Genomic DNA, 13173 nt, shown 5'->3' on the forward strand with positions numbered 1-13173 from the left:
CCCTCACCAGAATGGACTAGTCGAACGTGTATGATGGAGCCGTGACGTCAAGTTTCCGCATCGCGTGAATCGCTTGTCAGTGTTCAAGTGAGCAGGTAAGAACTTTTCTCAAACTTTAATTGTTTCAAATATATATTTTTAAAGTTAATATCAACCTACCAAGTAACATAAGCTCATTATGTATCTTCTTTTAATAATGTGTTCATTTAGACACCGCTAAATATTTTTGTTTACTCATTGAGTTGTTCTTAGGTTTTGTTTGGGTAGGCTGACTTGGACCAGTTTGTTTCAACGAAATCCTTTTCACCACATGTCTACAGTGCATTCATAAGGTATTCAGACCCCTTAATTTATTTATTTATTTTTTTCACATTTTGTTATGCTGCAGCTTATACTAAAATGCTTTAAATTATTTTTTCCACACATCAATCTACACTCCATACCCCATAATGACAAAGGAAAAACCAGATTTTTGATAATTTTGCAAATGTATTAAAAATTATTTTTTAGACCCTTTGCTATGACACTTAATACTCCATAATTCTTAAATGGAAGAAGTGTGGAACAACCAGGACTCTTCCTATAGCTGGCCAATCGGGTGAGAAGGGCCTGGGTAAGAGAGTGACTAAGAACCTGATGGTCACTCTGGTTGAGCTCCAGAGATTATGTGTGGAGATAGGAGAAACATGCAAAAGGACAACCATCACTGCAACACTCCACCGATCCGGGCTTTATGGCAGAGTGGCCAGATGGAAGCCTCTCCTCAGTGCAAGACACATAAAAAAAGCACCTAAAGGACTCTCAGACTGTGAGAAACAAGATTCTCTCGTCTGATGAAACAAAGATTGAACTGTTTGGCCTCAATTCCAAAGTGTCATGTCAGGAGGAAACCAGGCACCGCTCATCACCTGTGCAATACCATCCCAACGGTGAAGCATGGTGGTGGTAGCATCATGCTGTGGGTGTGTTTTTCAGCAGCAGGGACTGGGGGACTGGTCAGGGTTGAAGGAAAGCTGAACGCGGCAAAATACAGAGATATCCTTAATGAAAACCTGGTTAAGCACTCAGAACCTCAGACTGGGCTGAAAGTTCACCTTCCAACAGGACAGTGACCCTAACAGCCAAGACAATGCAAGAGTGGATTAGGGACAACTCTGTGAATGTCCTTGAGTGGCCCAGCCAGAGCCCAGACTAGAACCCAATCGAACATCTCTGGAGAGACCTGAAAATGGCTGTCCACTGATGGTCCCCATCCAACCTGACAGAGCTTGAGAGGATCTGCAGAGAAGAATGGCAGAAAATCCCCAAATCCAGGTGTGCAAAGCTTGTCACATCATACCCAAAAAGACTTGAGGCTGTAATCGCTGCCAAAGGCGCTTCAACTAAGTACTGAGTACTTTGTCAATGTGATATTTCAATATTTTCTTTGTAATAAATTTGCAAGTTATCAAAAATCTGGTTTTTGCTTTGTCATTATGGTGTATGGAGTGTAGATTGATGTGAAAAAAATAAAATAATTTAAAGCATTTTAGCATAAGGCTGCAACATAACAAAATGTGAAAAAAAACGAAGAGATCTGAATACTTTGTGAATGCACTATAGTTGGATTGTTCTCTAACCAGCAGATAACTGGCATGATTTTCCCCGCTCACTACTTGTTATAAGTATCTGAGTCAGTGTTTCATCGAGTAGAGCTATGGGATTCTCTTCAAATTAAATTTTGTAGATATGGATGTTTGGATTGTTTGTTTTAACACATATGAACAATCAAGTAAATGCAGAGAATGTTCTTCTTTGGGCTGAATGGATCTCTAGTGATTAGAGTGTAATGTGAGCAAGTCAGAACATTTAAAACACTAGAGACTGTGTGTTTGTGACTACCTCGGAAATGTTTCGTTTTTCATTTTTATTTACTTGATATCAAATTGCCCATGCGTGCTTAAAGGATTGGGAAATGGGAAATTACACAGTACTGCAAAAAGAATTTGACACATGGATCAACTAGAATATTTTTTAGAAAAAAACATTACTATTCCTATATGAATCACGTGCAAATCAGAGGTGTTCTCTCTGTTGGGCAGTGCTCCTCATAACTATGGCCGACACCCAGCCCGAGCCCTCCACTCAGACGGAGCTCATGGATGAGAACGAGCCCCTCTTCAGTAACCTGGACATATTCCTCTTCTCACTCATTGCTGGTCTGGTCATCTACTGGCTTATATTCAGAAAGAAAGCCGAGCCCATCCCTGAGTTTAAAAAACTGGAGCCCACGTGAGTACCTGGCATGTTATCAAGGCATTTAATTTCCATATAAGTAGTTGAGGACATTATACATATATACAGTTTGCCAGTGTGTGTGTGTGTGTGTATGTGTGTGTGTGTGTGTGTGTGTGTGTATATATATCACACACACACATATTTGTATATATCATTATTTTTTTTTCTTGCTTGCTTTTTGCTCAATGCTTGTTTTAGGACCATTAAGATTTTTTGCTTTGTGACATTGTTTTCACGACAGCAACCCTACACAGTGTGAGTAAATTACTCGTATATGCAACCAAATTTTGCACTAGGTGACTAAAAAATAATAGCAACTGGCTAGTAAATGTTCAGATTACACTCGCCAGTGATTGAGTTATACAGTGGCGAAGAAGTTGAGCACTGAGATCCTTTCACTGCATGTTCTGTCGCATGAGCAACAGAATTTTGCTGATTTTGCCGTCTCAGACAAATTTCTGGGATCGTAAAAGGTTTCTGTCATCGTAGGGCAAAATCGCTTTTAGGGCGGGGAACTGCCAAACGCCTCCCGATTAGATATTACAACAATATTTCCTAGCCGATTCAATATGTATTGCGATATTGTGATTTTACATTTTGATATAAAAACTTCTTAAAAAGATTAAAAAAAAAAAAAAAAAAAAAAAAACGTTTTTCTCAGAAAGAAATGTCTATTGATGAACAGTTGTGTCTGAAATGACAATTGTTTTCACTCTGTAATATATCATTTGCAGGTAAGAAGTAGGGATGTGCAAAACCTACCCATTTAAAACTATCAAGCGACCAGTCAGTGTGTTGTCTGAGCTAGGAGACTATAAGGACCCCATGTATAATGCTGGCTGCATTATGTCCATTTGTATTCAACAAATAAATATATACTATATATCAATTTAACTTACAAACTTATTTTGTTATTTTAGAATTAGAGCTGTCGAAAATAACGCGCTAACACAATTCGTTTAACGGCACTCATTTTTAACGGCGTTAACACGTAATATGACCCTTTTAATAGCCCGTAGTTCATGAGAAGCGAGTCAATTCGCGCAAACAGCGCTAAAGTCACATGCATTGACTGTCGGGAAACAGATGGTGGGAGACATTATGCTGATACCTGCGCCAAGCATTTTATTCATTTGCAAAGTTGCACACCAGTAGAACATGCCCGCAAAGCACAGATAGAGCTCAGAACATTGTAACATGATTGCAGTGGCAAGACAGCTGCCATTTGAACGCCTGTCTTGTGCTGTAGTGATGGGTCATTCATGAACGATTTGTTCATTTTGAATGAAACTTTTATGTGACTCAGAGTAGTCTCGGAGAGTGATTAGTTCATTTTGTGTTGGCCACGCATGCGCATTGCGCAACCTCCGTTCGTTTGTTACGTGAAAACCGCATAGGCGCTGTACAAGAAACAGAAATGATTAGTTCACCTTTCAAATCTTTTGGTCCGAGTCGTTTGTTCTTTTGTCACGTGACTGCCGTATACGTTATGCATTGCTCACACAGGAAACAGAAATTATTAGTTTACCTCTCGAGTCATCTGGTCCGAGTCATTCATTCTTTTGTCACGTGAAAGCCGTATATGCTGTGCATAGCGAGGCGCGGTATGAAAGTTGCGAGGCGCGGTGCAAGCGCGAAGTGAAAGGCGAGTGCGAGGTGATCCTCTGTGTTTTGCGACTGCTACCGGTCCTTGAATAATGTGTAACGTGCCAGTAAAGGCAGCCGGTGGAGTGTCTGGTGCCCCCTAAGGAGTTGGTGCCCTACGCAGACTGCATAATATGCGTATAGGGAGTGGCAGTACTAATTACTGGCTAACGGAAACCCTGCTGCTGTCTCCAAGGTTCTGTCACAGTGTCTCTGTTTGATAGTGCACTAGCCAATGCAGAGGTTGGAGACATTGCTGGAACCCTTCAGGTAATCTACACTGTCATTAACCCATTTAATCCCACCAGTTACCATTGTGACCGGGGTGATGTATTTTGCACAGAGTTGTCAATTGTAAATTACAGTGCAGACTTTTTTTTGCATGAGTGGCTTTTTAATTCCACTGTGCTCCTGGAAAGATTATGTCTGTCAAAACTCCATAAAAAAAAGCAAATAAATCCTGTCAAACACCTACATCTGCTATATTTTGTACATCATTTTAATTGAGTTTTGTGTTAATTTTCTGTTGTTCAACTCTGTTGGTGGTGTATCTGTTGTTTTTTTTTTTTTTGTAGATGACTGAAAAATACATCTGGATGAAGCATATTTTGTCCACTCATGTTTATTGTATATATATAGTATATATCATGTATATTGCGATTAATCACAATTTAAATATTTTAATTGTTTGACAGCCTTATTTAGAATATAACATATATTACCATAGGCTATTACTATTATCATAATAATTTTGCAACATACAAATGGAGGCTAAAGAGTAAACTTGTTCTGGGGCTGTACTGAATTATGACACCCGTAGTTCCAATGTCATTGCATGTTATTTGCATATGCATCCTGAGATAGTCTGAGATCCTATGCAGCATTCTCATAGACAACACTATTCTTACAAACTGCTCCCAGATGACTGAACTCAGAATATGGTCCGTTCTTCACAATATAATCAGGTGTGTTTCTTGTTGACAGTGGTGGGGAAATGTGCGAAAGTAACAGCCACTGTGCATGTCCTGGCTGTTAGATTATAAATATTGTGGGTGTGAGACATGTAGTTTACGGCATCTAATCACACATACAGTAGCACGGATGCGGTAAAGAAACCATGTGACTCCTTTCTTGTTATTATGCGCTCAACTGAAAACACTTCTGTGAGACACTCGCTGAACTGCCGCTATTCTTGAAGAGACAGTACCATTTTAGCACTTGTTACACATATCAATGTAATCTCAGTGTAAATCCTTGTAAATAGTACAAATTGTTCATTAACAACAAACATGTAACAATATTTGCAAAAATGTGTAAATATGTAATATATTCATACAGTACATTATTAAATATTTAACTTCAACACACTCTGTAAACATTGAAAAATAATAGGCTTGTACAGCATAGTACATAGTAGCACTTAAATGTTAAAATTCTATTTTCATTTTCAGGTTGAGTGTGAGGGGGTGTGTGAAGTATATACTGTATGTACAGTATATGGGAAGACACTCCCCTCTCGTTTTGCTTAATATCTTAATGTCATTGTATCATATCATAGATTTTTTTTCTGCATTACAGTAAGGAGAATTTGAGGGATGTGCTTAATTGTCACAACGCAAAAACCCTTCATGGCTTCAAAAATAGGCACATTTTTCTTTATGCAAAAACATTTTCTTCTTTTTCTTCTGACTTAGCAGTGGGACATTTCTTCATGAAATGGGCACCCACCTGCCTGTTACCTTTTGGTTCCACAATTATAGATTATAAAAATTGTTTTAGGGGGAGAAGAAAATGTAATATCACAGACTAAATTGACAGATGCAGTCTCATCATTGTGTTCGTACTGTTGAAAAAGTGCAGCCCTGCTGACAACAGTTTCTGTCATACTGCTGACACAAGTTAATCATGCAATGTTTATTGTTGGCTAATGGAGTGTTTTAGCCTTGAATAGTGTCATTGGTCTCAGTGCCAGACATTATTGCCACTGCTGAGTCTTTAGATGTGAGAAAAGGAACTCTAGAACTTCCTCATTGCTGAAGGTTAAGTTTAGTACTAAGTTTATAACTCTCACAAATATAAAAAGTATTCAGCTCCTTCTCAAGTCGGGATTAGTTTCCACACAGAGTGTCCACACACTTTTGCCCATGTAGCGTTTGAAAACGGAATGGAAGGAGCAGACATATCTAATTTAATTAATCTGATTCAAAGCATTGTATTTCTTTGTATTTTTGTATTTTTCAATGCTCAAAGAGGATAAAACAAGTCTGCATTTCTGCTTGTCTCACCAATAAAAAAAACTTGAGTGCTTAACTCACAAATACAAACATTTCACACTTAATGTTTAGTGGCTTTACAAGACCAGACACGGCTTGTTGCACTCTTAAAAAAAACAAAAACAAAAAAAAAACAGGCAGTATAAGGAGGAAACAGACCATTCATAGGAGAACCGGATAATATCTGGATATTATTTAGCTGCAGTGCATTTACACTTGCAATTCAAATGTGTCTCCACCGATCACACTTACTAACTTAACATGCAAATCACCCTCAAAGGAACATTTGAGCAGTCTCAATTAAATATGTAAAGCAGATTTCCTTCCCGGTGTACATATGTACACAAAATCCCTACATCAAAACTAATAAGCATGTACTGGCGGCCAAAAGTTTGGAATAATGTGCATATTTTGCTGTTTCGGAAGGAAATTGGTACTTTAATTCACCAAAGTTGCGTTCAACTGATCACAGAGTATAATCAGGACATTACCGATGTAAAAAAAAAAAAACAGCACCATCACTATTTGTAAAAAAGTCATTTTTGATCAAATCTAGACAGGCCCCATTTCCAGCAGCCATCACTCCAACACCTTATCCTTGAGTAATCATGCTAAATTGCTAATTTGGTACTAGAAAATCACTTGCCATTTTATCAAACACAGTTGAAAGCTATTTGGTTCATTAAATGAAGCTTAACATTGTCTTTGTGTTTGTTTTTGAGTTGCCACAGTATGCAATAGACTGGCATGTCTTAAGGTCAATATTAGGTCAAAAATGGCAACAAAAAAAAAAAGAAACAGCTTTCTCTAGAAACTTGTCAGTCAATCATTGTTTTGAGCAATGAAGGCTATACAATGCTTGAAATTGCCAAAAATAACTTCAAAGATAAAGGACAACTGGCTCTAACAGGACAGAAAGAGATGTGGAAGACCCAGATGTACAACTAAACAAGAGGATAAGTACAACAGAGTCTCTAGTTTGAGAAATAGACACCTCGCATATCCTCAGCTGACAGCTTCATTGAATTCTACCCGCTCAACACCAGTTTCATGTACAACAGTAAAGAGAAGACTCAGGGGTGCAGGACTTATGGGAAGAATTGCAAAGAAAAAGCCACTTTTGAAACAGAAAAACAAAAAGAAAAGGTTAGAGTGGGCAAAGAAACACAGACATTGGACAACAGATAATTGGAAAAGAGTGTTATGGATCTTAACCCCATTGAGCTTTTGTGGGATCAGCTAGACTGTAAGGTGTGTGAGAAGTGCCCGACAAGACAGCCACATCTATGGCAAGTGTTACAGGAAGTGTGGGGTGAAATGTCACCTGAGTATCTGGACAATCTGACAGCTAGAATGCCAAGCATCAACAAACCTCTCATTGCTGCACGTGGAGGATTTTTTGATGAGAACTCTTTGAAGTAGTTTTTGAAGTTCTGAATATTTTTTCCTAATTGTAATAGTAATTTTTCACATTATTAATGTCCTGACTATACTTTGTGATCAGCTGAATGTCACTTTGGTGAATAAAAGTACCAATTTCTTTCCAGAAGAGCAAAATCTGTACATTATTCCAAACTTTTGGCCGCCAGTGTATGATCTCGCAAATCAGTGTGTCCTTATCTGCAGGCGCAACATTCTGCTTTCACGTCTCAAATGTACACAGAGAATTTCTAGCGGAATTATCTCACTCTTTCCATCGCCTGTTGCTTCAGATTTTTGCTACAGGATAAAGCAAACCATTACTGCTAGTCTAGGATCAGTTTCCCAAAGCCAATTCCAAACGTGAACTATTAGTGAAACACCAAAACTGGCTCTAAATCGGAGGTTGTGGAGAAAACATTGTTATATTTGATTGTACATTAAAAAATAAAATTCTTAAAAAAAGGCAATGTAATTTGTTGTGGATTAAATATTAAGTTTGTGTTGTGTTTTGTGAGCACTAAACATGTACAAAATAATAATAAAGCAATATCACACGATCAAGAGTGCTGTATGGCCCATCAGCATGGTCGCAGGTAATCACAGCAGTGCTAATTTAGGGCCATACAGCATGATTGCGAGTGTGATATCACTTTTATACATCAGTTCAACGAACAAGTAAATAAAAAAATGAGGAAAAACTAAAGGACTGTCACAAAAAAAATGCATTGGTTCATGGAACTTCATTACGCCACAGATCAGGATCTGCCGTTGCTAGTTCAAAGGATGCGCACAAGCCTCCGTAACTTCGAAAACGGCACTTAGGACTAGAACCGATGGCTTGTTCCTTACAAGTCATTCGAGAAACAAGGATGTGTGTTTGAGAGAGAGAGAGAGAGAGAGAGATGTGTGTGTGTGTGTGTGTGTGTGTGTGTGTGTGTGTGTGTGTGTGTGTGTGTGTGTGTGTGTGTGTGTAAGCGATTACCTTCATCTGTCGCGACTCCCAAGCAGTGATGAAGAGTAAAACTATAGCTGTTTAACTTTTTCACAGCTGTAGTGTTAGCTTGCTGAAGATAATGGAATTTTGGTCAAATACATCCTATTTTCTCTGTGTTAAAATAGCCGTCCGAGCGGTTCGTCCCCCCTGAGGATTTTGCGGTAGCCGATGCGTACTATCCTCCGCTATGATGAATGTTTACATTTCCCAATGTGGACACTCCGTGATCCAATATTTATTTCCCAGCTGTAGAAGTGTAGTAGTAATCTGAGCGATCATGGAGTGAGAGACAATGTCGATGATTTCAAAGAAACTGCTCGCTAACTGACGTGCACTGACTCAATGCATGTCAAACTTAACTGGCTCATAACACATAAAAATTGTCTTGTCGCCACCTCCTGGCTAAAACTTTTAATGTCACATGGAAAAATGAAAAGAGACACATCTAGCTCTTTTACACATCTGCACTGCTCTCTTACACTTTAGTACAGAATGCTATGAGCACAAGTGGAGTGATACAAACAGTGAAGTGTCTGAGTGCTGATGTTCTGAGACATCAGTACTCATGGAATGTCTCTCGTCCAATCAGATTCGAGGACCGGAACGAACTGATGTAAAATAATAATTACATTGTATCTTTTCTTTATACAGAGCACCCCCAATATTTTCAGAAGCTTCCTTTGCAATTTTGATCTGGAACCGGGCCTGCACATAGCTTGGATGCACTAAAGAAACATCCTCGCTCTTTAATATGCGCTGATGCCCGAGGTCTTAAAGAGACAGTACCGATTAAGCACTTGTTTTACATATCACTGTAAATACTTGTAAGTATAGTACAAAATATGCATGTAAACAATAAACATATAACCAAAAATATATATGCAATATATAATATATGCAATTTCAAGACATTTCTTGATGGAATAAAGTGTTTTCAAACAAAGCCAAGTGAGGCCCCCATTTAATGTATTATTTTTATTTTTTTCGGAATTTATATAATTCATGACAGTTCAATCAACCCAGCTATATCTTTTACAAAAGATAATCAGACCAGCTGATCTGACCAGTATGTGTGTTGTGTGTTAAATCTCTTAACACAGGCAGAGTGCATTTTATAAAAGCAAACTTTTACCACTTGGTTTTCTGAATAATAACATGTGAAATGATGATAATTTGATATTCTTATAGTCTTGATAGACTCAGAGTTTATATTCGTGCATTACCCTCATGCCATCAGTGCTGGTTTCTATGTAAGCTCCAGGTGAGTGCAAATGTTTTTTACTGTTATTTTTAAATCTTTTTTCTTTTCCATTTGTATTAATGCATAGTGTTCATTTAAGTTGTTCCCAAAAGAAAAGCATATTTTGTTGAACTTATCCTATTTTGAAGCCATTCTTGGTAAAGTTTGTGAATAAAACAATCTAAGATTCACTTACGTGTCACACGTGTTATTTTTAATGTGCGTTTTAATTTACAAGTAATTGGGTACTCGTTTTTGTGGGATAGAGTACTCGACTACAGAATTACTTGAAAATGCCCATCCCTATACTTAACATCTTCCCTGAGTGCATAAATTGCAATCCCATAAAGCACTGAGAGTGATCTAATTGAATGAAAAACAATGGAAAAATAAAAAGTTTAAAGTTGAGTAGAAGTATAGAAACAATATATTTAATTTCAGTGCAAAATATTCAGATATTTGCAAATATACAAGTAGATTGAGAGTGTAGATCGATTGCGTTTTTCACAGTGCATCATAGGCGTAGGTGGTAGCTGCAGAGCTCTTTTGCCGCATTTTGTTGGTCATGATTCTCTATTTGGTAGATCTTTCAGGATTCACAGGTAGTGTGGTTCTTCATCAGGAATTCAGCTATTAAATCTTAAGGTAATTAAACTTGAAACATTCTTTTCATTTCTGTAAAGATTCAAAAATACTCTTGGGATCCTCAAGAGTTGGGCCGTAAGGAATGCCAAAGTATTTTCCATTTCTTTCTTTCTTTTTCTTTTTTTTTTTTTTTTAATTTCAAATTTCAATTTCAAAGCACTGTAATGGCATAATAGTTTTGCATACAATATTGCCAAAGTACCTCTTTCTCTTTAATGTTACTTGGCTGCATTTATGAAAGTACATTTATCTTTTCCAAGTCAATGGAGTGTTGTGTTTGGAGAGGCCAGCCAGGTCTTTCTCTGAGCTCAGCCAAAGGTGGAAAGTTGAGGCACAACACAAGCGCTCCATTATGTTCCGCTTCTTTTTTTTTTTTCTCTCCCCATTTTTGTCGAAACCATTTCCAATTTGTCTCGCTGCTTCCAGTGCCTAGCCTGTCACAAGGGAGTCCTTTTATGATCGATGAGGTTGCCATGGTGATCTTGTGCTCCGGTGGGAGGGGCAGACCTCAGTCATTCGTTCTCTTCAAACGCTGCAATGCTGTCATTCTGAAAACCGTTGCTACGGCTACAGGATTGTGCTGGTGTATGTGTGAGTCTCGATCTCTGGGAAGATGAGATGAAGAACAAGAAATCCATGGCTCTTACTAGAGTTTTGTGACTCCAGTGACTGGCTGTGCTGCTCATTTATGGGAGAGTTCATCAAAGAGTCCTGCCTTCTGCTTTGTGGTGACCAGATGTTGCTGGTGCCTCTGAAGTGTGAACGCAGTGCGTGATTGAGAACGCAGCCCATCTCTGCAGGATGTGACCACTGAACCCTGTAGAGATACTGGCTCCATGTGCGGACACATCATTACTCCTCATCTTGATGGAGGAGGGATGGTGGCAAAGTCCCGTGTGAGCTCTGACTCCCATCAGGATTGCTTCTCTCCTCTGGAATAAGCTTCTTATTAAATAATCACAGTGAAGCTCTCCATCAGGTCCTTCTATTCTGTTCTCCTGTCTTGTGACACTTCATGGCCAGTGTCACCTTTGATTGTGCTTGCCACGACGTGGTTGTCTCAATGCCTGTGCGAGCAGGAAGCCAGTATGTATATATGCTGTAATTAATGCTAGTTTCGTGTCAGCTGTTTGTCGTTTGACTACATAGTGGTCGTAGTTTCGCTGTTCTTAAAAGTGGATCTTGTCATCATGGGCTGCGTGTTCTCCTTACCGGAAGACCGACTAGTCGTGGTGGACAGGTGAGTGTGTCCCTTGCATTCAACTGTGAATATTTGGACAACCGTAGAAGGATGGCAAACGAGTTACATTTCAACATTTAATGAGTTATGAAAGCCTTTGTGTGTGTTTTAGTCTGTACTCACTTTTATCCTCTTGAATACCACCAAGTCATATTATTGAAAATATCATGTTACTCTGCAAGGTCTCCATAATGCTTTGTTTCAAAATTTAGCAAATTGCAATCATATATCATTACCAAAGATTTGAAAAGCAGCTGTTTCACAGTGTTAACCTGTGCAATGAGTTGTAATCTACATTAACTGTAAGAACTGTAGTAAATTTGAAAACAACCATGAATTGTTTTTGACTTGTTTCATCATATTTTAAGGGTGCATATTTTGAATTGATTTGGTGATATTTAACCCCAAATCAATACAAACAAATATCTGAAATTAGATTTTGCGTAAAGAAAATGAAGCCTACATTTAGGACCATTGAGAGTTTTTGCATTGTGACATTATTTTCAGGACAGTTGAGGACGTTTTACCACAACTTTTACTATTCTCCTTGTTATCAATGAGGATTATCGTTATCATAACATGTCTTACAGTAAATAAAAAAAAAAAAGATGCTGCTGTACAATTGTTTTTAGTTTAAAATAAGCAAAGATGAAAGGGCATTACCAAAGGAGGACTGCTATGATGTGTAATTCTTTACACATTAAATAATATATCATTTCTTCGCATTGTGGTAATGTGTATCACAATGACCATCTTTTTCTGCATTGTGGTAATGAGAATTGTTTAACTGTCATGAAAATAATGTCACATTATAAGAAGTCTTAATGGCCTTAAAATATGCTTCTTTTCCTTTATGCAAAATATAATTTCTTATTTGCTTAATTTGATTTTGGAGTGAAATATCACCGGGATGTTTTCTTAACAGGTTTCGTGAGAATCACCCATAAGATGAGACCATTGCTTCATAGAATTATAGATATAAATTTAGCACTAGAATATTACGTTTGATGGCCAAACATACTTTTTGAAAGCCTTAATGAAAGTGAAGCTGAATGGATGATGGTAGTTTTAAGTCATTGGATTTTCCTTTCACATTCCCTTAAACTAAGTTCAACAGCAGCTTTCTCTCATTAAATCACATTGTTCAAATCCTTGTGCAATAGTTGGCTGTCTTCCTGGAGCATTTACACAGTGAAAAAGTCTCACGCTTTCCCTCCATTCACTGCACTCTCTTGAACATTTGTGGATGTTTTTACGTGTGTGTGTGTGTGTGTGTGTGTGTGTTGGAGTGGAGATGATGTAAAGATGGAGGCATGTAAAGATCTTTGAGAGTCCACTGAGAGAGAGCGAAGGAGGGTTCGAAAGGAGAGAGAATTGAGGGCGTTAATGAGAATTAAAGGGGTCTTATCACAAATTTATTTTTAGGATATACTGTAAT

At 38.1% G+C, this 13173-nt stretch overlaps 1 protein-coding gene across 4 annotated transcripts in view; it reads left to right on the forward strand.

Moving 5' to 3' along the window:
* Window positions 1–59: 59 nt before the first annotated feature.
* LOC127429488 (NADPH--cytochrome P450 reductase-like) overlaps window positions 60–13173 on the forward strand; it is a 45033-nt gene continuing 31919 nt past the window's right edge. Inside the window, exons 1-2 of one of the 4 annotated variants that reach the window (XM_051678518.1) lie at window positions 60–95; window positions 2082–2271. In XM_051678518.1, the coding sequence (XP_051534478.1) occupies window positions 2096–2271 (176 nt within the window). In that variant the 5' untranslated portion in view covers window positions 60–95; window positions 2082–2095. Of the gene's footprint in view, window positions 96–255; window positions 333–2081; window positions 2272–3795; window positions 4192–11262; window positions 11736–13173 lie in introns of those variants that run through there. The other 3 variants (XM_051678517.1, XM_051678520.1, XM_051678519.1) reach the window with 3 other exon arrangements.

Source organism: Myxocyprinus asiaticus, chromosome 39, assembly GCF_019703515.2.
Source record: "Myxocyprinus asiaticus isolate MX2 ecotype Aquarium Trade chromosome 39, UBuf_Myxa_2, whole genome shotgun sequence".
Taxonomy (NCBI): Eukaryota; Metazoa; Chordata; class Actinopteri; order Cypriniformes; family Catostomidae; genus Myxocyprinus; species Myxocyprinus asiaticus.